Genomic DNA, 24,774 nt, shown 5'->3' with positions numbered 1-24,774 from the left:
ACTTCCTGACAGTAAGAGCTGTTTGACAGTGGAATTTGCTGCCAAGGAGTGTGGTGGAGTCTCCTACTTTGGAGGTCTTTAAGCAGAGGCTTGACAACCGTATGTCAGGGATTCAGAATATTTTTTTTCTTGTTTTCCTCCCAAAACTAGGTGCATCTTATGGTCTGATGCGTCTTATAGAGCGAAAAATACGGTAATTAAAAAGGTTACTTTTTAAAAAAAGCAATCATATTCTTACATAGCCCCACTACCCCAAATCAGATTTGTCATTTTAGCATTTATGCTATATTCCCTAACTCTATTCAATAAAGTCCTCTATATTTTTTGCCCAAGTTGTAGGCAATGGTTATTATGGCTACACTTAATAAATAAGGGTCATCTCTCCATCATTTGTCAATACTACTATCTTAATTTAGCTGAAAAGAAGGCCCACTTAGTAGTATATTTCCTTGATAACATCAGGTCAGAATGTTGTTATTTGGGGACATTTCTGAAAGATATGTAGTGTATTGACAGAGGCATTTTACACCTCTAACGAAAGCTATCAACTGTTGAGTATATGCAATTAATACACTTTGGTATTAAATGCCTTCTAAAGATAAATTTCTAGAAACTTTCCTTAAGGCTTATGGTGTCTTGTGGTGCATTCAGCCATACCCAGATGTACAGAGTTTGACTTTATGTTGAGATCCGTAGAGACACCATTGATCCTTTGCTGAAGAGGTTCGCCAATCTTTCAGACAACTTAATTCTCTCCTCTTAGCCAAAGATGTATCTGAAGAAGTGTGCATGCACGCGAAAGCTCATACCAAGAAGTAACTTAGTTGGTCTTTAAGGTGCTACTGGAAGGATTTTTTTTATTTTGACCAAAGATCACAAGACGTCCTGGTTGGTAGCCAGATTCTGCGCCCAGATTTATAGGCACAGATCATCCTCTAAAATAAAATAGTTTACTAGGGAAATGCTGAAGTAGCCCTTTAGGGCGCCTCAAGGTCAATTTTTTATGGTAGCTCAAATCTCAGTTGTACAGGTGTATGTATATATCTCAATTTATTTATTTTTAACTCATGACTTAAGTATTTCCTTCTCAGATATCATACAGTACCAGAAAGGGTTGTGGTTTTTTTGTTGTGTTTTTTTTTTAAAAAACAAGGCCTTAATCTGCTCAAGAATTAAAGGTGTACCCAAGTGAAACCATTTTTTGAAGTGAGTCTTGTAATATCTAGTAACTGAAGGAAAAAATAGTCCACCCTTTTGTTTTATTACACAGAGTCTTGGATTCTGTTTCAAGTCTTTTCTATTGTCAAGTAAAGTCTACAAAAATATTTTCACAATCATCAGAGGTTTTATAGTGAACCCCCAGCAAAGAATTCATTTGAGAACACAATTGTTTTTGAAACAGATATTTTTCTGTGCCGCAATTGTTTACCCGTGACTACTGATGTAATTCATTTTTAACAGCCAATAATAATTTCTCATGGTTGTGTGCCAAGGACTTTCTGGATGAAGAGGAGTGGTTGGAGGCTCCAGCTGGGGAACACCTTAGGGAAGCAGCAGAGGAGGAAGACTCACAGCCAGGATTGTGGTGGTGGGACTCTGAAGACATGTCTGAGGAGGAGGGAGTCTGGGAGGCAGAAGAAGCAACAGGCTCAAGGGAAAAAGAAGAGCCAGAGGAAGAAAACCCTTCAAAGGCAGGGTAGGGATCAGAGGAAGGCACCTCAGGTCTGGGACCTCAAAGAGAAGAGGAAGAAGCTGCAACCGAAAAGCTGAAACAGCTTCTCAGCAGCTACCTGGTCCCACCTCCTCCCTTGACTCCAATGCCATGCAGGTCTTTGCATGTAGCTGAACAGAAGGCTCAGAAAGCCCAAGGGGGACCCTTCCCACCAGAGTTTACGCCTGCTTGGGAAACATCCAGAGGAGGGGCTTTAGGAGGAAGCAGGAGGGGCCAAGTCTTGGCAACATCGCCACTGAGGGCAGCCATGCCTGAGGGCATTCTGCTTGTATACTATTTTCTTGAATAAAAAACTGACTTATGAGTCTCCAAGTCTTCGTTCTATCCAGGGGCTTGGGGGCTGCAAGCATTTAAGGGGGTGGGCAGGTGTTGGCCCCCTGTTAGCCAATCATTCTGGGATTTCCCCACCCACCCAGTCCTTAGGGGCCTGCCTGAGGGGAAGCGGGCACATTACCTATGGACCTTGCTATGGTTTATTTGGTCAGCATATTTGGGGCCAGGGAGGAATTTAATCCTGCAAGCAAACTGACCAGCTTGTAGGTTTTCACAACTTTGGCAAAAAAAGGCATTGGGTTGCACCCTTAGTCAGAGGGGTACCTAGGTAGGGGGGTCCAGGAGGGGTGACTCTGGGAGACCAATGGACCAAAACACCTCTCCCAATGGCAGCCTGTGTGGGATTGTGCCATTCAATTCACGTTGGGGGTGACTCCCCAACACAAGTTACTATCAGATAGCAGGCGGGCTGCCTGATGCAGGACATGTGCCCAATGCCTTAGCCAAACCTACTCTTTCCTGCAGTCAATCATGTTGTGGCCTAATACAACCCAATACCTGTCACCTGCCACTGCCATTATGCACCTGCCAATGACCCTGCCCTGGCATTGTGTTTGGAGAGGTTTGCTAGGTCTTGAGTCATCCATATTGCATTAATCAACAAGCTTTACCTGTGTGCCATATTTATAGGCTAATTCACATCAGATATCATAGTATAATTATTATATTCCCAGGTTTCTTATCTATCTGATGCTACCAACTTATTATTCTTCAAGTGCACACTGTTTGGTTTCCGCTGCATAGAAGGAAATGCTTCCTTATTTATCCATGTGAAGGATGTTGGTTCATGAGCGGCATAAAGTGCAAGTTCAGTACCAGGCACCACCTGCACCAACAGTAATGGATTCCCCCAGAGAATAATAGAAAGTGTAGTTTCTTCAGGGTGTTGAGTTCTTTAAAAGGTAAGGGTAAAGGACCCCTGACAGTTAAGTCCAGTCGCGAACGACTCTGGGGTTGCGGCGCTCATCTCGCTTTACTGGCCGAGGGAGCCAACGTTTGTCCGCAGACAGTTTTTCTGGGTCATGTGACCAGCAAGACTAAGCCACTTCTGGCGAAACCAGGCAGCGCACGGAAACGCCATTTACCTTCCCGCCAGAGCGGTACTTATTTATCTACTTGCACTTTGATGTGCTTTCGAATTGCTAGGTTGGCAGGAGCTGGGAGTGAGCAACAGGAGCTCACTCTGTCACAGGGCTTTGAACTGCGACCTTCTGATCGGCAAGACCTAGGCTCAGTGGTTTAGACCACAGCGCCAACCGCGGGCCTTTGAGTTGTTAGAGGTTCCCTATTCCCCTCACAGAGTTAAAATTCCCGGAGAGTTTTAACAATCTATCAATTTTCCCCAGAGAACTCTAGAAATTAAAAGTTATGTTTACAATTAAATTAAAAGTTCTGTTTAAAAGCAGAAAAGATGCACTTATTTATTCACTCCTCCTTCACAAAGATGTGGTATATATGTTGCTACAAAGGTTGGGTGCCAAGTCCCCCAATCTCTGCTGAGCAAAGGCAAGATTCCAGCATGTCAGAGCTGGTTCTGTTGCAGGTCAGCACAGAGACTCAGGGATGAGCAGTGAAGTTGATTCTTTATTCAAGGAAACAGAATACAAACAGAAAACCTACAGGCAGGACTAGCCCCAGTAAACCAGTTGACAATCTGTGCCTCCTATTTTCCCCTAAATCTCCCCTTTGGCTGGATGTTTCCCCAGCAGTCTTAAACTCTGTCAGGGAGGGGGGCTGTGCTCTCTGTGCTATTGGCCCTGCTACATTCAAGGCCCTCCATGTCACTGGAGAAAATGGAGGAAGGGAATGGAATACAGTAGGATTGGCTGGCTCCTGTGGAGCTGTCACAGCCTTTGTCCCCTCATTGTCCTCCTCAGCTTCCTGACCTATGTCTGCAGTGCTTTCTGCCTCTTCTTCCTCTCTCTCACTCAAGCCTGTTGCTTGTTCAGCACCCAACTATTCTGCTGCCCTTTCATCCTCTGACCTGTCCCACCACCACTCCCTTGACTCTAAGCCTGCCTCTTCTGAGGCTTCCTTGGGGGGGTTCTCCAGCTAGATCCTCCCACCACTCCTCATCATCCAGCCACAAGGGTTCCAGACACCCACCCAGGGTCAAATCAAATCAAATCAAATTTTATTAAACGGTCACAGACCAGATTAACTCGTACGGCTAGTCAGCGAAGCATAACACTGGAAAAAACAAAGGACAATTTCGATACATAACTGCAATTTAAAATTAGACAGCATAAATAAAATTAAGTATTTGCCTTCGCCTGCATATTGACATTGGAAAGCTCTTGTTTCCTGTGCCTAATAGCAGCTACACAAAATTTGGCCACATTGATCGTAATTTCAGGAACCTTATCTTTTACCAAGGCTCTCATACGTTGGAGTTCTGGTTCATTTTTAAGCTTTTGTAGAACTGGGGCAATAAAGGTCAAACATAGATCCTCGTAGTAACTACAGTGCAGCAATACATGCAGACTTGTTTCCACTTCCGATGAGCCACATGGGCAAACACGTGACTCATATGGTTTGCCCTCATATCTGCCTAGCAGCAGGGCAGAGGGCAGAATGTTAAATCTGGCCAGGGTAAAGGAGTGTCTGTACTTAGGTATTTGTAAATCAGCCAAATAATTTGCGGGTGAGAACCCTCTCCCAAAGTCTCTAATTATGGCATGTTTATCCATTTTGCCCATATGACATTGCAGCTCTATGTCCCTAATGCGTTGGAACACTTGACTTCTGGCTCTCTCATATCCTGCCGCTATCAAGATCTGCGGGGAGAATCCCAAGCTTCTTATCTTTTCAAACCGGGAAGCTTTCCAGGTGGAATGAAAGGTGTCTAAGAGTGTTAAAGGAGCCAAACCGGCCGGGGAAAAAATAAGTTTTAACCAGTAGTGTATCTTTAGAATCCACAGCCGCGCATTAACGGGTGGTTGTCCAACTTCTAAGCGGACAGCTATATTAGATACACAGGGGGGGATCCCCAATAAACACCGATAGAATTTTGTTTGAAATGCCTCCATAGGCGCAAAATTTTTAAAACTGCAAACCTGGGATCCATAAGTGAGTTGTGGGAGTATTTTGGGAGGCCGCCGGAACGTATTTACCTCCTTTCCCGTGAAAAAATCTTGTAAGGGCTTTATTGGCCCTTCCTGCATTGGCAATGGCGTTTTTCATCTGTTGGTGCCACGAGACCCTTTCCTGAAAAGTTATTCCCAGGTATTTGAAAGTTGCTACCTGGTCAATAGGTTGACCATTAATTCTCCATTTGTGTTTCCTTCTTTTTTTTGAAAACACCATAATTTTAGATTTGCTGTAATTTATTGATAGTTGTTCCGCTTGACAATAGTCAGCAAGTGATCTCAAAAGGTTCCTCAGGCCAACGCAGGAAAAGGAGAGTAGGACTGCGTCGTCCGCATACAGAAGCACCGGGATGGGAATACCTGCCAGTTTGGGAGGGTGGGCATTTTCTTTCACCATATTTACTGCTAGAGAGTTGATATAGAAATTAAATAGCGTTGGCGCGAGGACACATCCTTGTTTAACCCCATAGTGCGTTTGAATTTCTTTAGTTAGATGGCCTGACCGATCGCATCTTACCCTCACCCTGGTGTTTTCGTATAGACCACGGATAAGGCGTAATAAGCGTTTATCTATGTTTGTAGCGCCAAGCTTTTCCCAGAGCTTTTCCCTTGGTATTAGATCAAAAGCCGATTTAAAATCCACAAATGCTGCATATAAAGACCCCCCTTTTCTAGAGTATTTGTCTGCCAGGTGTTGAAGGGTAAGGGCCTGGTCTATACTTGAACGCTTTGCTCTAAAACCAGCTTGAGCTTCTGATAGAATATGCTCTCTTTCCATCCACTCCACTAATTTATCACATACATCGTTGGGGACATTGCAGAATCAGTTTCTCCGTCGCCTCCTGAAACTCCCCATGTGTGTGAGCAACGCAGCCATACATCTGGAGTTAAGGATTGCATCATTGGAGACTGTCATCTGGAAGCGAGTCTTTGGTTATTGGCTGTCCAGCTGGCATAGGCTTCCTGACCATTACCTTTTTCAGTGCCTCTGGCGGGACAACTTTGTCAATCCGTGGGTAGGAAAAATCCATGCCAAACTTCTGAGCATCGGAATTTCCCCAGCGGACTCCTTAAAGATGAACTTACGCTCAGCCAAAAGCCTTATTGAGCAAAGATTAGCAGACATTGAAAATCAACACAACCTCGCCGGGGGTGGGGGTGTCTGCTCCCCCAGGTATCACGGAATATCCCCACCACTTGGCCTTCCATCATACATGTCATCTCTATCATCTGTACCACACCGACTTGCATTTATTCGTGCAAGGTTCAATGTCCTTCCATCGAACCTGCTGAGCCACAGATTTTCCAAGGGTTTGGTGTCTCCGCTATGCGTGTGTGACGGGAAAACTGTTGATTCTCTTCCACATATAATGTTCAACTGTCCCCTACATAGCATAGCTAGGACTAAATTCCTGGGTCCTGCTTTACTGCGTTTGGTTGGCAGGCCTGTTGAGTCACATGCCGCACTACCAAAACCAATGAGATCCAGGAGGTGAATGGACTGAAGGAAGGATTTAATCTCTCCCATCTTTCCGAGCTAGCTGCCAGCTGCTCAAAGCCCTTGGAAACTCCTCTCTGTTTATTGCATGCTCCCTGTTTATTTGGCATCTGAACCTGTCTTGCACAATGTGGCCCCATTGGAGAGCATTGACCCAGATGTGCCTGAGAGGCCTGAACACCACACTGGCTCCAATATTAGTCAGATATTATCCAAAATCCACTCACCCACCTGGAGCTAAATTCTAACAAAACACCACTCCAGTCACACAGATGACACTCAATGATATGAAGTAGGCAAAAAAGATGTTACACAGGCCAATTAGTGTCACCCCCCATATATATATATATACCCAGTCCCCTCAAAGAAGTCAACAGCAGAGCCCACACTAGAAAATGAGAAGAGGTGAGTGTGCAGTATGGTACAAAGTGGGCTCAAATAGTCTGATCTCCATTTCTCCCCTATAGGGCAAATCACCCCATTTGGTTGCCCACATTACCCATGTGGGAGAGTCCGTCTCTCCTCTTCTTGCAGGAGACGAGGGTGTGGTAAATGTTGCAGCAAGAAGGAGAGACCCCCTGGCTTCTTCAGCAGCCTCCTTCATCTCTGCCTCTTGACCCTCCTCCTTTCCAGCCTCTGATTCTGGACTGCTCCCTGCCACAGACCCCTTCTGTTGTCTCTTCAGCTGCTGATACCTCCTCCTCCCCGTCTGCTCCCTTTTCTTCCTCCGCCCACTCATTGCCACCCTACCACCAATCCCCTGACTCTCGGCCTTCTTTCCTTGGGGGTTCCCTCAGGGGTTCCCCAGCTGGTGCCTCCCACCACTCCTCTGCTTCCAGCCAGTCCATGACAGGAAAGATCTCAGCGATTTATGCTGAGATCTCAGTCAAAAATCACCTAGACCTCAATGAAGATCTTATCCAAAACCATTGTCTATGCCAGCATTACTTCTCTGCCACTGGCATGGGGATGCCAACACAGGGGCTTCCACCATCTGAGGAAATGGCTTCACCCCACTGACAGGCTGTGCCAGACCTGCCTGTAGGCATGGTTTGGAAAATCAAGGCTATATGACAGATACCTCAGACTTCCCTGAGCATTTGAGAGATGAAGCAGAGAAATCCATGGAAATATAAAAGAAAGAAAATATTCACACAACCATGATGCTACCAATTTAAATGACTTTAAAGGGATATTAGACAAGTTTGTGAAGGATACGCTACTAATGGACATCGTTCATGATGATCCTCTTCCATTTCCAGGAGGGATCACAAACCTTTTTAGGCCCATGGACACCTTGGGAATTTGGGATTAGTTGCAGGGGTCAGCAACCTTTTCCAGCCGTGGGCCAGTCCACCGTCCCTCAGACCATGTGGTGGGCTAGACTATATATTTTTTGGGGGGGATGAACGAATTCCTATGCCCCACAAATAACCACAGAGATGAATTTTAAATAAAAGCACACATTCTACTCATGTAAAAACACCAGGCGGGCCCCACAAATAACCCAGAGATGCATTTTAAATAAAAGGACATATTCTACTTATGTAAAAACATGCTGATTCCTGGACCGTCTGCGGGCCGGATTGAGAAGGCAATTGGGATGCATCCAGCCCCTGGGCCTTAGGTTGTCTATCCCTGCCTATGAGCACCATGCACTTGGCTCCCAGATGAGCCCCCCCCACCACCACCAAAGGAGAAGGAGAGAAGGAGAATGTGCCCATACACACTTTGCTTTTCCAAAGTTGGATCCAGTACACATGGAGCAGAAAGAAGATGCGGGAAAGCAGGCCCATGTCCCAGCTTCCTCCTTTAGCTCTATGTACTTTTCAAGGGAGAAAAATAGGGAACCACCTCGTGAACAAGGAGGCAGCAAGTGGGTGGGTGGGGGGCTCAGGCTTCCCATTGCACCCTTGGACAATGCCAGATTTCCAGGATCAGATGCTGCAAATACTGGAGAACAATAGTGGGTGAGGGATATTGCCTTCATGTCGTGCCTGAGGGCTTCCCTTGGGCACTTGCACTCAATAGGACTGATTGGTCTGATCCAGCAGGCCTTTTCTCACATACTTTTTTAATTTCATGAATGTATGGTATGCATTTCCCCGAATTAAAAAAATCCTTCCAGTAGCACCTTAAAGACCAACTAAGTTAGTTCTTGGTATGAGCTTTCGTGTGCATGCACACTTCTTCAGATAACTGAAGAAGTGTGCATGCACACGAAAGCTCATACCAAGAACTAACTTAGTTGGTCTTTAAGGTGCTACTGGAAGGATTTTTTTAATTTTGACTATGGCAGACCAACACGGCTACCTATCTGTAACATTTCCCCGAATGTTTGTGGCACAAATCAGTCTTACACTACCTAGAATTCTAATTGCAATTCATATTAAACACCACCCCCTGACATTTGAGTGACACACATAAGAATGATTATAGAGTCCGGCTGTGGTGCGTGCCTCGAGATCTCATTACAGGGCTATTTGATGGGATGTCAGAACCTTTGTTGCTTTATTGCTTTTAGTAATGGAGTATATAAAGAGAGAGAGAAATGCCAAGGTCTCTGAGGGATCAAAAAGCTCTTGAAGAAGGAGAGTTGAACCTAACCAGGCGTCCCTAAAGAAACAAGGTGAAAGAGAAGGATGGAGATACGGGCATTTTTGATTGCTGTCCTGGTGGTTCTTCTGATTCTGCACTTCCTGAAACAACTCTGGTCACACAGGCAATATCCTCCAGGACCTTTTCCGCTTCCTCTCATTGGAACTTTGTGGAAATCCGGGGCGAAGCTTCGTGAAGATACTTTCATTAAGGTACTTCTTAGTAATAACTCAGTCTAATGTCAATAATTGTTTTATCAATTTTCCCCAACCATTCTGGTATTTAAGATTAAACAGTACCATGGGTTTAAATGCTAACTGCAAGGGCCACAATTTAATACACAATTAAATGCGATGAAACTCCTACACTTAAAAATCACTGAATTAAAATTAAAACTGAATTTAATTAAAAATCACCCAAGGTTCCATTGCAAAAGTAACTTAATTCCTTTTCAAGTCACCCAGAATTTTTACAAACTACTTTCAGGTGTAATAAGGGCAAGTAAAAGTAACTAACAAATTTAATAAACAAACAAACAAAAGAAAACAAAAGCAATTCAGAGATTTTGGAATTAATTCTGTGAATCTGTGAATCTGAATTAGTTCATTCCTGCCACTGCCGCTGTGTTATATAGGCCATACACAGGCAGACCTAGCAGCTGCCATGCAGATAAAAGTTTGATAGAACAATGATGGAAGAAGAGGAGGATTTGGGGCTCTCGAATTTCAGTGGCTCCCTGTGCAGCGCTAAAATTTGGCGCTGCCCACTCACCACTTGCTCTCCATTATACAGTGGTACCTCAGGTTTGATAGAATGATGATGGAAGAAGAGGAGGATTTGGGGCTCTTGAATTTCTTGTAATGAACTGTTTATTTAGCCCAACTGTATGTTTAGTTGGATGCATTTTAGAGATAAACTTCTTTTGTTTCCTAGAGCAATTTCCTAGAGCAAATCATTCCTTTGTCAGAAGCTATCCGTAATACAAATAATAGCAATAATATAAAAGGTCATTATTAATAATACTGAAAACCACAAAACCGTATAAAAGATGAAAATGTCCATTCAAAAATCACAAATCAGAAATGTAAGTTGTATACTGTTACACTGAGGAAGCGCATAACACTTATGATTATGACTAACCAGAGATTTAACATGAAAATCTTTGCCCGCATTTTTCAAGTCTTTTGGAGCTATCACTTCTGGTGCATATGCACATCATATCTAAACCCCACAGCACCAAACAGATACATTTAAGAAAAGGCATTAAAAAATGACAGGGAACGTAGGTCCGCAGCATTCATTCATGGCAACCTTTCAACAGATACTAACCTGCATATGCTACTCAATTTCTTAAGCCTTGGAAAATCTTCATATTGGTCACTCAAACTAGAAACACTTTTAATAAAATAGCAAATCATTCTTAATGGATCTCGGCAGTAAACACTAATCTCCAGGTAATAATCTCACCAAGAGCAACTCCTCCTCCTTCTTCTTCCATCACCTGTAGCCAAGTAAGTTTGTCTTCCATGAACATAGACTTAACAGTGAGTCTGTAAGTGACTGTGGAGGCCTATTCTGGATCCATACAACCTTCCACAATGGAGACATAGGTTTCTGGGTGGGAGTTGATCATGACGAGGATTGCCAAGCATGCCTTCCTCTTAGCAAGTTTCTCCCTTTTGTCTTGAGTTTGAGTGTCTTCAAAGCCCATGACACCTTTGGTAAAGGCTGTTCTCCAACTGGAGAGCTCGCAGGCCACTGTTTCCCAGTTGTCAGTGTTTATACTACGTTTTTAAGATTTGCCTTGAGAGAGTCTTTAAGGCTCTTCTGTTGACCACTGGCATTACACTTTCCATTTTTTAGTTCAGAATAGAGTAGTCGCTTTGGAAGATACCAGTCCAATGAAGTTGATGTTGAAGAATCATTGCTTCGACAATGGTGATCTTTGCTTCTTCCGGTACACTGGCATTAGTTTGCCTGTTTTCACAAGTGAAGTGTAAAAACATTTTGAGACACCATTGATGGAATCTTTCGAGGAATTGGAGATGGCATTTATAAGTGGTCCATATTTCACAAGCATGCAGTAAAGTTGGTAGTACAATAGCTTTGTAAACAAGCATTTTGATATCCCTGCGAATGTCCTGGTCCTTAAACACTCTACACTTCAGCTGGGAGAATGCTGGGAAAGATAATTGCCCAGGTAGGAGAAATGATCAACATTTTCCAACATTGCACCATTGAGTTGGACTTGTGGTGCTGCAGAGGGGTTGTTTTGTACTTGTTGGTGCAGCACTTTGGTTTTTTTGGTTTTTGGATGTTGAGCGATAGGGCAAGATTTTCGTAAGCTTCTGTGAAGATATTTAAGATGGTTTGGAGGTCATCCTCTGTGTGTGTGCACACTACGTTGTCGTCAGCATACTGAAGCTCTATGACAGAAGTTACGGTAACCTAACTCTATGCTTTCAGCATTCTCAGATTGGTTGGAGGTTGGATGGCAGCTAACAGATTGAGGCTAAATCCTGACAAGACAGAAGTACTGTTTTTGGAGGGCAGGGGGCGAGCAGGTATCCTGAATGGGGTAACTGTGCCCCTGAAAGACCAGGTGTGCAGCCTGGGAGTCATTTTGGACTGACAATTTTCCATGGAGGTGCAGGTCAATTCTGTGTCCAGGGCAGCTGTCTCCTATCTCCATCTGGTACGCAGGCTGAGGCCCTACCTGCCTGCAGACTGTCTCACCAGAGTGGTGCGTGCTCTAGTTATCTCCTGCTTGGATTACTGCAATGCACTCTATGTAGGACTACCTTTGAAGGTGACCCAGAAACTATAACCAATCCAGAATGCGGCAGCCAGACTGGTGACTGGGAGTGGCAGCTGAGACCATATTGCACCAGACCTTAAAGACCTACATTGGTTCCCAGTACATTTCTGGGGTTTTTTTAAATAAATTTTTTATTGGTTTTTCACAATTTATGTAAACACAAACAATACACAATACACAATACAAACATACAAACACATAAACAAACATGTATAATTTCGAATCCTTTTTTCTTAAACCTTACTTCACCGACTTCCCCATACCTCCCCTTTCTGCATCCCAATTTCCAAATTAGTTTCAGCAAATCCTCCCCCTTAAGTTTATCTAATTTTCCCTTGTTCTTTTCTTTTACTTAACCTTTTACAGCTGTAATCCCCTTTTTTCTATACCCTCAACATTTTAGCACTCATTAACTTTGGAATATTTCTTAAGATAAATTTTGAATTTCTTCCAATCTTCTTCCACCGTCTCTCTCCCTTGGTTGGTTCCCAGTACATTTCTGAGCACAATTCAAAGTGTTGGTGCTGACCTTTAAAGCCCTAAATGGCCTCGGCCCAGTATACCTGAAGGAGCACCTCCGCCCCCATCATTCAGCCTCCACTGAGGTCCAGCACTGAGGGCACCGAGGTTGTGTGTGCAAAACTGAGAAGATCCTTAACTGCGAAGGTCTATTTGGGGGTGACAAATTTGGTTCTCGCCCAGAGCATTGTATTACAAACTTTGCCCTTGACTGCCACTGTGAAAGAAATGGCACTGGGACAGGAAGCTCACAGGCTGATCATGCTACTATTTACAATTCAACACTTGCCATATAGAAAATGCAGCAACTTTTTGGCATGTTGCTGATTTCACTTAGCTACCCATGCCCTAATTATTCTAATATAACTGACCTTGTTTACATGGTTTTGTGCCTTTCAATATTAATAAGAACCTTGTCCTTTTACATTAGTTTTAATATTATTACTGTGTACCTTGCTTGTAGCTGCTGGATTAAGGAGGCTTATCTCTGAAACACATCTTGCAAAACAAAAGCTGAGCTAATCAAACAGTTTATTAGAATAAGCTCTGGAACTTGTCTTCCTTCTCTTCCATTGTATTCTGCCTATGACCTAGAATGCTGGGAACCTCCCCCCTTCCAACAGATTACTGGGCACAAAGTTGTTGTGTTCGCAAAGTAAAGGAAGGATTGAACTCTGATTAATAAGAATACACACAGAGGCTTGAACCAGCAAGACTCTGGGAAGGGTGCATATAATCGTGTCTCTCTGTGCTTGTCCGATTCTGCAGCCGCCCCTGGCCCAAGCCGTTTTATTCACAAAAGAACTTTTTACAGAGTGTTTGTAATAACCAATCAGATTTCTTCTGAGTATTTCCACAAACCCACATGGGGAGAAAGTTAAACTACTAAAACTAATTAAGCACAAATATTTCTGGGGTAAACAAAGAACAGAAGTACAAAGAAGAGAATCTGGCAACCCCGGAGGTAATAAACAATCAGTACACATGATAAGGCGGATGGCCAGGAGGATAGCAATCAGTATCACCTTCATGTGAGATCTGTTTCCTGGCCCTAAGATTAACATCCTAAGATTAATATACATTAGAGAGCTGCTTCAAATAAGCTTGCCCACAATCTTTATGGCCCAGGATGCCTGCCTGGTGAAGCAACTGCTGAGCTGCTGTGTACGTGACTCGTGAAGAAGAGAGGAATGGGCATTAGAGGCAAAAGGGCATGAAAAGGGCATGAATGTAGAATCTTATGGGATTTAATAAGAAATTATCGTCAATATATCAAACCCAGTCAACACAATGCTTTCATCGTGGACACGATGGCTTGATGTATATTTTATAATTCCTCATGGTAATCCCATCTGACCCCTACAAAAGTTCTCTTGGCAATGAAGTAGGAGCTCATCATCTCTTTCCAAGAAAATGAAGGAGCTTGTCGCTCACATGTAGCTATTATTAGTCATTTAATTTATAAATATCACCCTTAATCCACAGCTCAGAGCAGTTCACAACCTAATAATAATAATAATAATTAATAATAATTTTATTATTTATACCCCACCCATCTGGCTAGGTATCTCCAGCCACTCTGGGTGGCTTCCAGCAGAATATAAAAACATAATACAACGTCAAATGTTAAAAACTTCCCAATACAAGGCTGTCTTCAGGTGTTTTCTATAAGTTAGAATACAACATGCCTGTTGTCTTTGTCCATGGAGTTTTCTTGGCAGGGATACTGGAGTGGCTTGCCGGTTCCTGCTCCATATTGAGGGCACAAGGAGAAGGGGATGGCAGAGGACGAGATGGTTGGACAGTGTTCTTGAAGCTACCAGCATGAGTTTGACCAAACTGCAGGAGGCAGTGGAAGACAGGAGTGCCTGGCGTGCTCTGGTCCATGGGGTCATGAAGAGTCGGACACGACTAAACGACTAAACAACAACAACAGAATACAACATACATGAAACACACGATAAAAACAAGAACAAAAAACTAACAAACCAGTAACCCTTCCCACAAACAAATTTTGAAAAGGTATAAGATGTTAATCAGCAAGAGGTCTGGTTGAAGAGCAACAGTTTCGTCTTAAACACCTAAAAGTGTATAATGAAGGCATCAGCTAAACCTCCCTTGGGAGAACATTCCACAAAAAGGAGAGACTACAGAAAATGCCAGTTTTTGTGTTGCCATCCCTTGGACCTCTTGTAGAGGAAGCACACAAAGATGAGCCCCAGATGATGATTGCAGGGTCCTGATCAGATCATATGGGGAGAGGCAGTCCTTGAGGTACTGAGATCCTAAGGCTTTGTAGATCAAAACCAATACTTTTAATTGGGCCCAGAAACTAATTGGCAGCCAACGCAGTCAGAGCAGAATCAGTGTAATATGCTCAGTCTTCTCCTGATGAGCAACCTGGCCACTGAATTCTGCACTATCTGAAATTTCTGAACCATTTTTAGATGCAGCCCTATGTATAACACATTGCAGCAATCTAAGCTAGATAGAAAATCAAAACAGGTAGTTTTCCATTGCCTTCTCCGCAAGAATTCACTCCTTGTCAGTCCATATTTTCTTTTATTTATTTGTTTATTTAAGCCATTTATAAGCCATTTTTTCCCCAGAGAAAACAATTCAAAGAATACAAGACTACTCAGCCATCAGATAAGAACATAACTTTTAAAACATCTGAAATTGGTAATAATTTCTAGCCCAGAGATATATTTGGGAGACCTCTTTTTAATTCCTTACCATATATTTGTCTGGTGGCGATGCTCCTGCTGTGACCCACCGTGGGTCAGAAACCTGACCCAGTGCTCTAGCCTAGTTTATGCCAACCTGGTGCCCTCCAGACTACAATGCCCATCTGCTCCAACCATCATGGCCAATGGGCAGGGAGTTGCAGTTCTACAGTCACTGGTGGGCTCCAGTTTCCACATCCCTGCACAAAATGTGCAAGAGAGAGTAAAACAAATGGGTTGGGAAGGGAGGGAGGGAGGGAGGGAGGGAGATGCTGGCAAAAGAAGCTGTGAGAAGCTGTAGAGGTAAGGAAGGCTGGAGCTCATGTGTTAAGTTGAAATAGCCACCTGTTTACTTTGAACATAACGTTCCTCTCCTCTCTTTTGACCCAAATGGTAGATGGCAAAGCAATATGGAAACGTTTACACCATGTGGATGGGACATATACCCCTTGTAGTCCTGTCTGGATTCCAAGCAGTGAAAGAAGCTCTCATTGACCACTCTGAACAATTTGAAGAGCGACCAGTATCGGCTTTCTTTAGCACAAAAGGAGAAGGTGAGTAGTGAAGAATCAGATAATCTACTGGCATTTCCCCCAGAGAAAAATTTAAATGACTGTCTGGATAAACAAAGCTTCTCTATTAACTGCAGGAAATGGGTTGTTGGAGCCAATGCTAGTCCTACAGTAGACCCATTGTAATTAATGTGCATGGCTAATGAAGGTCTATTAATTTCCATGAGTCTTCTCTAAAACTTACCTAGATGCAACCCAATCCTCTAGCAAGTGTTTTATGGATAGCCTAACTACTGCCATTCATGCACTAGTAACCTCCAGGTTGGATTACTGCAATGTTTGTTATTAGGGGCTGCCCTTGCGATTAGTCCAGAAGCTGCAGCTGATGAATAATGCAATGGGTCAACTGCTCATGGGGGCAGGAACAGCCAACATGTTACGCCACTGTTGAAAGAATTCCACTGGCTGCCAATTAGCTACTGGGTTTATTCTATTTTATTTATTAAATTTATATACCGCCCTTCGTCAAAAAATATTGGGGTGGCTCACAGAATAATTTAATGATCTTGGTTTTGGTGTATAAAGGCATATACAACTTGGGATCAAGATACTCAAAAGATCATCTCATTCCTTATATACCTAGTCAATAACCAGACTCTGTGGGTGAGGGCCTCCTGCAGATACCATCAAAAGCATCAATTCTTTGTCGATCAGCCTTCTTTATGGTCCAGCTCTCACTTCCATACATTACTACTGGGAAAACCATAGCTTTTACTATACGGACCTTTGTTGGCAAATTTGGTGGTACTTAGGGTAGACCCAGTGGGCAGTCACCATCATCGTCACTTATTAATTTATCAATTGCCTTCTGCTTGAATGTCTCACAGCAACATATAGACATATAAAAACAGCTAAAATGGTTTTAAAACAGTGCAGAAACAACAACTAAATATGAGTGAAAAACAATACAAAGTATATACCTGTTGAAGGGACCCTGAGCAAGGAAAGTAGATTAAGACTATATGGGTAAAAACTGTATAAGAGGGAAACATCAGTGACCTTACTGTGGGACTCTGCTATAGACTGCCAAACCAGACTGAAGACTTAGATGCTGCCTCCCTAGAACAGAATACCAAACATTCAAAAAATGAGAGTCATGGGAGACTTCAATTTCCCTGATATCTGTTGGAACTCAAACTCTGCCAAGAATGTAAGGTCCGGCAAATTCCTCCATTGCCTTGCTGGCAATTTCATTTCCCAGAAGTCAAAGACAAAACCCCCCATTATATTCTTGCAAGGAAGTTGCTAAAATGTGGCATGAATGAGGTACTTGTTAGGTGGATTTTTAGCTGGATGACTGACAGAACCCAAATTCATTAATAGTTCCTCATCACTTTGGAAAGGAGTACAAGGGGGTGCTGCAAGGTTCTTACCTGGGCATGTTGTTGTTCAATGTCTTTATAAATGACTTGGATGGAGGAATTGAGAGGATGCTCATCAAATTTGCAGATGACACCAAACTGGGAGGGATAGCTAATGCCACAGAAGGAGTTGGGTTTATCTTTATCAACACTGGTTCTTTGTGCAACAAAGACTGAACTTGCAGGTATCACCTGAGTTTTCCATGATTTTAAATGCTAGACAAAATCCCCCATCGTAGATATCACATATCTGGAGATCTCACGTTTTTCTGATACTGTAAAGTGCAGGGACTTCTGGGACCACCTGACTTCTGTTCTGTTATCACACAATAATGAATAATGAATTTCTGAATGACAAAAGGCAATAGAAAGTGAGGTTCTGTTACGCCAATATCGTAGAGATACCCATATAATACTATGAGACGGATTCTGCATCATCTTCTAATTCTTTGCTAATTCTTCAAGGACATTAACTTCAGTGAACATAGTTTCTTCCAGGCTGACAACTTAATTATTTACATTAATTTCTGTAAATAATAATTTCTCAATGATTTCCCATAGGTATTATATTATCAAATGGTCACGTCTGGAAGCAACAGAGACGGCTTGGAGTGGTTACTATGCGGAAGCTGGGGCTGGGGAAGAAAGGCATGGAGCACCAAATAGCAGAGGAGGCCCGTCAGCTTGTGGAGGTCATTGCAAGTTCAAAGGGTACATGATCCTAGGTGATGGTGATGGGTTTCCTTATTTTCCAGTCTGCAGAAATCTATGTGTACTGCCTCTGTCCATTTTGGAAAGGAATGTAATATGCTTTAGAATCACAAAATGGTAGACTTGGAAGGGACCCAGAGAGTCATCTAGTCAAATCCCCTGCAATACAGGAATTCTGACCACAGCTGTCCCTGGGTGGACTTGAACCACCACCCTTCTGTGAGAGACACTGCGCTATTGTGCTGGAGATCACAGCGGGTTTCTCTTGACCATCATAAAATCCCACTCTCAGTATGAGCAGGAGCAGCTGAACTCACATTAGTATAACTTTATTTTGCAGGTCAACCATTGGACCCCTCCATGCCCATCACTAATTCAGTCTCCAACGTGATATGTGCTGTAGTTTTTGGGTACCGGTTTGCTCTTGAAGATGAAAAGTTCCGGAAGCTGATAGAAGCCATGGATCTTGTCCTAAAATTTCAAGGCAGCATCCAGCATTCTGTGAGTAGACATTTTCATTCCTACTGAGCCAGAGAGGTCTCCCAAGGATCTTAGGGCCCCCATTCAGCCTTCTGGAATCCATTATGATAGAGGATAGAGTGTTGGAGAAGATAGATTAGGTTTAAATCTAATCTAAGATAAGGGCCATTTACGATCTCATAGCACAAATCATTTCTCAAGATTATTCTAAAGATAAGGAGACTATGTCCAACCACAGGGGACTCTTTGGAGGAAAGATGGGATAAAAATGGAACAATGACCTTCAAAACAGGTTGTCTAGAGCCCACAGGGTTAGCATAATAATCTTCTCAAGAAGGGAATTACGTAGTTTTGTTGCCATCATAGTAAATTACATTTGTTTTCTTTCTGCCCACTTAATATCAAGACTCATGGGACTTGTTTGCTGAACCTGAGGTAATATATTGTCAGCCCTATTATGGACCAGTTTAAGATCTTCAGGTTTTAAGAAAGACAAAATATTCCTGAGGCACTGGGACCTAATATGGTATATTGTCTCCCAAAATTCAATGACCACAGAACCCTGAGAGACTGTGGGTGAAATAATTTGGAAAAGCAGGGACTAATGAGGCACAGAATGGATTATCCTGAAAGACAGCAAGCCTGGCTGGCTGGCTGGATCTGTAAGCTCTACACTGCAAAGACTACAATTGGAGGATGTGAGCATCTCTAAATTTTGGAAACATTTCAAGAGAGCCATAAATGCCCATGTTTCAAGAGTGCTACAATAACTGTTGAAGAGTCCAACCCTAAATTCAACAGAGGTGCACTGATTTTCCCGGGGGGGGGGGAGCAAATCAATTTGCTGATTTGAATTGGTGGGGGGGGTGAGATTGAATTTAGCAGTGGCAGCCATGGTGGTGCCTACTGTGACCCCCCCCCCCCCGCCCTGCAGACGCTACCTTTCCTAGAATTTTTTTAATGGTTGCTCTCACTGCTAAAAAGCAGCTCCCTTCTAAATGACCCAACTAAACCCTTTTGATCTGGGGGATGGGCAGACCTGTCAATTTCAGTTTCTCATTTTTCCTGTTTTTCATTTTTCCTGTGTTAAATACACTTCTCCACATTTATAGAATAGAATAGAATAGATTCTTTATTGTCATTACACAAGTGCAACATTGCACAAAGTGCAACGAAATTGGATGCCATCCCTTAAAACAACAAAAGCAAAACAACAACAACAACCAAACAAACCACATTCCAGCCACACCCACACCACACCCATCAAACTCCCAGGTCACACTATCGAGTTACAGCATTCAAAAAGGCCACAGCTCTTGGATAGAAACTGTTTTTCAGTCTATTTGTCTTTGACTTGATGCTTCTATATCTCCTGCCAGAAGGCAGTAGTGCAAACAGACCGTGTCCCGGGTGAGATGAATCCTGCAGGATGTTATTTGCTTTCCTAAGACAACGGGAACCGTACAGTTCTTCCAAAGATGGGAGAGGATGACCAATAATCCTTTGGGCTGTGGTTATGACCTTCTGGAGCACCTTCCTCTCCCTAGCTGTACAACTGGAGAACCAAGCACAAATACAGTATGTAAGAATGCTCTCTATGGAGCCTCGGTAGAAGGACACCAGCAGTCTCTCACTCAGATTGTTCTTCTTTAAAAGTCTGAGGAAATAAATTCTCTGCTGGGCCTTCTTCACCAGAGCAGTGGTATGTGCGCTCCAAGTCATGCCCTGATCGATAGCTACTCCCAAAAACCTGAATTCCGCCACCCTCTCCACCCGTTCCCCGTTGATATACAAGGGCTGAATGTCCGCCTTTTTTTCCCTGTAATCCACCACCAGTTCCTTGGTCTTAGCCGTATTAAGAGCCAGATTGTTCTCTCCACACCAAACACAGAGCCGCTCCACCTCGTCCCGATAGGCGGACTCATCCCCTCCTGAAATGAGCCCTACCACCGTAGTGTCGTCAGCAAACTTGATGATTTTGTTGCTGGAATAGATGGCTGTACAGTCATACGTATAGAGAGTGTAGAGCAGGGGACTCAACACACAACCCTGTGGTGAGCCGGTGTTAAGGCTAAGGGCTGTGGACATGTGTGACCCTACTCTAACCCTCTGGGAACGTTCTGACAAAAAATCCAAAACCCAGAGACAGGTGGAGTTGGAGAGTCCAATCGCCTCTAGCTTGGACACCAGTCTATGGGGGAGGATAGTGTTAAAAGCAGAGCTAAAATCCACAAACAGCAGCCTCACATAACTCCCCGGCTGCTCCAGATGGGACAGAGCAGCATGGAGAGTGGTATTGATGGCGTCTTCCGTGGATCTATTTGCTCTGTATGCAAACTGGTAGTTGTCAAAAGTTGATGGAAGACAGGAAATAATGTGACGGCGCACCAGTTTCTCAAAACACTTCATGATGATTGGAGTCAGTGCAACTGGTCTATAGTCATTCAAACTACTGATTGTGGATTTTTTAGGCAGAGGGACAATAGTTGACGACTTCAGGCAGGGTGGGACAATAGACTGGTGTAAGGACTTATTGAAGATCTTAGTAAAGACCCTCGCCAGCTGATCCGCACAGCCCTTCAACACCTTTCCAGTGATGCCATCAGGTCCAGCCGCCTTCCTCGGATTCGCCATCCTCAAAACCTGTCTCACCTCATGTTCCTCTACCGTGAATGAGGGGCCCCTATGGGCTGGTGGCTGTAATACCGGCGTCTCAGGTGGCTCCTTCTCGAAGCGAGCAAAGAAGAGGTTAAGCTCCTCTGCCAGCAAGGGGTCACCGTCGACAGCACCAAGGTTAGGTTTGTAGTTGGTAATATGCTGAATCCCCTGCCACATCTTGTAGGTATTTTGATTAGTCCGTGACGTGCTAATTGATTTACTATCGGCAATTAGCTCTTTATGGCAGCTTCGGCAGGTCCGGCACACTTCCTCTGCGCGAATCTGCTCCTTCTTCTCCGTCACGCCCAGCAGAGTAAAACACAGCAGCAACTTGTCACTCGGTTTCCCACAAACACACAGAGCACAGTAATGTCCATTTACAGCTCTTTTATTGCATCATTTTCTCAGATATTTCCAGGACTTCTCGCAGACATGGCAAACACCCTCTCTCTCTCAACGATCGGAGAGGAACAGACAGGAGAGCTCCTCCCAGCTTCCATTCCTGACGTCAGAATGCTGAGGCATCATGGGAACAACTTAACCTCTTAAGTTCCAACTCCCATACCCCCTCTGCCACACATTCTGACAATACCTGTGGAACATCCACGTAACTCTCAGGTTCACACTGTGCGAAACTTACCAACGCACCTGTGGCTTGGTATCTTTCCGGTGGAACACCCTTCGTTGTGCGACTGGATCGCCTGGGCACAAACTCAGATGTTACCTCTGACTCACTGCCACCAGGAACTGTGTCCTCAGCATCACGGGATTCCCCCTCTGACTTAAAGCGTTTTCGAATCCTCTCCATTATACTCACAGGAGAACTGGGCTCACTCTTGGCCTCCCTTTTAACAACTTGTGGAGATGCCCCACCCTGCTCCAGACCTTGGTCAGTGACCTGATCGTCATCAGCAGACTCAGCCGCTTCTTCCTCCCCCTCAGAACCTTCCTGTTCTGAATCAGAGAGACACTCTGAGAGAACATCACGCTTGACAGCAGCCTTTGACTTTTCATCCTGCTCATAGAACTCAGCGTGTTTGCTGATCAGCAGTTTACTCTGATCACCTGATGGGAACGCGAACCTCCATGCATTTGCTGTTGGCTCATACCCACAGAAGATCATTTTCCGGAACTTGGATCCATCTGGCCCCTGCAAAACTTTAGCCACTGGCACAGATGCTTCCGACCCAAACTTGCGCAAAAAATGAATCTGGGGTTTCCTGCCATGCAACAACCCAAACGGTGTGTCACCTACCACTGAATTGTAGGTCCGATTCCAGGTGAAGCTCACATACCTGATTGCCTCCAGCCAAAACTTTGGTGGCAACCCAGACTCCTTCAGCAACACCTTTGCAGTCTGGACCAGAGCCTCACATCGTAGCTCTGCCTCCCCCCTCTGATTGGGTGAAGTCACTGTGTGACGTATCCCTTTCTTGCGAAAGAACTTCTGCAAAGCAGAACCTGTAAATTGAGCACCTCTGTCACTTGTGACAGCTTGCACTTTGGTGGCAAACCTTTGTTCCACCTCATCAATCCACCTTTTGATCAGCTGTGCTGCATCATCCCTGGATTTGAGACCATGGGTCCAGGAATTCTGCGTAAAATTATCCTGCATCGAGAGCAGAAACCTTGACCCTCCCAGACTTGGTTCTTTTACGGGACCAAACAGATCTATGTGAACTAGCTCAAAAGGTTTTTCGGTTACCCTATCCACTTTTGGGTAACTGCACCCTTTTACCTTTGCATGTCTGCATGCTTCACAATCCATCGCACATCCACATTCTACAATGTGGCAACCGTTAGCGACCTCGGGTAGCGTCTGTAGTTCTTCTACAGAGCCATGAGCTGTCCTAGCATGCCAAGCGTGTACACATGCATCATGATTGGGAATTGTAGCACGCAGTGCTTGTGCTTTCTCAACCTTCCCCTCACCCTCCAGAGACGTTTCAAGAATGAAAAGATCATTCTGCCCCTTTTTAACCTTTGCAAGCATCCTCCCTCCTTTGGAGATTGTGCACACATCACCCTGAAAACAAACCGTAAATCCCAATTTCAGTAGATACGGCACAGATAAAAGACAGTGGTTCATCCCAGGAACGGTACAACACTCCAACGTTTCCTGTAAAATACGAAAATGCAGATTTACAACGTTAGTCACACATTTTTTCTGTCCATTTGCAAACAGCACAGATTTCCCGGCAGGAATTGCCTTGCAATTCCACATCTCGACAGCAGGGGTCTCTGGAATCAAGTTGCGATTAGCTGCAGAGTCTATAACGAAACGAAACTTTGAGCCTTTCTCACAGCTGTTTTCAAACAACGCCAGACTAGCCGTGACCTCATACGTCTCTTCCTGGCACCTGGCACGTACACTAGCCTCAGTCCCACGCCTGGCTGTTTTCCCAGACTTGTTGCCATGGAAACCCGACTGATTCCCATGAGAGTTGTCCTTGAAAACATCCTGCCTTGCCTCTCTGCTCCAGTGGGGGCAATTTCGACGCAGATGGTCTGTAGAATTACAAATGTAACACCGACGAACGGAAAACGCCTGTACCGTGCATTCCGCGGGCTTGGCTCCGCCTCTGCACCCCGAGCTCCCTGTGCCAGCTCTGCCCTCTTTCTTGCGTTTCTCTTCTTCGTCCTGCAAGCGTCCCGCCACGTAATGCAGCGTCAGCTGTTGCGGATCCTGAGACTCCAGAGTTAGACACAGATTGTCATAACTCTTGTCCAGAGAACTGAGCAAAATGTACACTTTCTGCTCCTCTGGAAAATCGACACCCAACAGTCTCAGCTGGTTAAACACGGCTAGCATATCAGTTACATGCTTCCTGATGCTATCCCCAGGACGTAACTTCATCTCAAACAAGCGTCTGGTGGTGTGGATCTTTGCCCCAGCCGTGGTTCTGTGGTGCACCCGTTCCAACGCCTGATAAGCCTCACAAGCATTTTCCAGGCCCTCAACCAAAGGTAGCTGCGAACCATCCAGGCTAAGCACGATCGCTCCCAGGGCCCTCTGGTTCCTCCTCTGGGAATTTCGGGCGTCTGCTATCTCAGCTGCTGTAGCTCCAGCCCCTGGTGTAGGAAGTGGCGGTCCCTGCACGGCCTCCCACAGACCCTTCGCCACCAGCCATGCCTTCAGCCTCCTGCTATATTCTTGCCAATTCTTTCCGTCCAATTTTTCGAAAGGTACGGAATATGAATCGTGGCCTTCTGCCATGGTTTCCTGTTCTCCCCAGGGGCCCCAAGCTGTACTCACAGAAACACCAGCTCTTCCGGCTCCTGCTGCGTGGAGAAACGATTTCCGCTGTTCTCAGCACTTCTGCATTCAGCACAGCGTCTTTCAGCCTGCTTGCTTGCCTTAGACACAGACCTCCGCTTTCGCCAACTTCACTGCCATCCGAACGCAACTTCAAAGCATTCCAGCAGCCTCTAGTGACAAGTTTACAAGCGGTAATTTATGGGACCATAACCTGTAGGTATTTTGATTAGTCCGTGACGTGCTAATTGATTTACTATCGGCAATTAGCTCTTTATGGCAGCTTCGGCAGGTCCGGCACACTTCCTCTGCGCGAATCTGCTCCTTCTTCTCCGTCACGCCCAGCAGAGTAAAACACAGCAGCAACTTGTCACTCGGTTTCCCACAAACACACAGAGCACAGTAATGTCCATTTACAGCTCT

At 44.4% G+C, this 24,774-nt stretch overlaps 1 protein-coding gene and 1 long non-coding RNA gene across 2 annotated transcripts in view; both read left to right on the top strand.

Annotated features, from left to right (window-relative positions):
- The first annotated feature begins 9,209 nt into the window (after window positions 1–9,209).
- Window positions 9,210–24,774, top strand: part of LOC310707302 (cytochrome P450 2J2-like) — a 31,506-nt gene continuing 15,941 nt past the window's right edge. Inside the window, exons 1-4 of the mRNA XM_083504320.1 lie at window positions 9,210–9,462; window positions 15,711–15,867; window positions 17,808–17,957; window positions 18,298–18,458. Of these exons, the coding sequence (XP_083360446.1) occupies window positions 9,295–9,462; window positions 15,711–15,867; window positions 17,808–17,957; window positions 18,298–18,458 (636 nt within the window). The 5' untranslated portion in view covers window positions 9,210–9,294. The remainder of the gene's footprint in view (window positions 9,463–15,710; window positions 15,868–17,807; window positions 17,958–18,297; window positions 18,459–24,774) is intronic.
- Window positions 11,439–14,674, top strand: LOC310707549. Its single transcript, XR_014526568.1, has 2 exons — window positions 11,439–12,180; window positions 12,573–14,674. It is a non-coding gene; the product is annotated as an uncharacterized lncRNA (long non-coding RNA).

The sequence above is a fragment of the Podarcis liolepis genome (assembly GCF_965112155.1).
Source record: "Podarcis liolepis genome assembly, chromosome: 5".
In the NCBI taxonomy this organism is placed as follows: Eukaryota; Metazoa; Chordata; class Lepidosauria; order Squamata; family Lacertidae; genus Podarcis; species Podarcis liolepis.
Note: the sequence above shows the minus strand (reverse complement) of the source record. Positions and strands in the feature narration are given on the sequence as shown.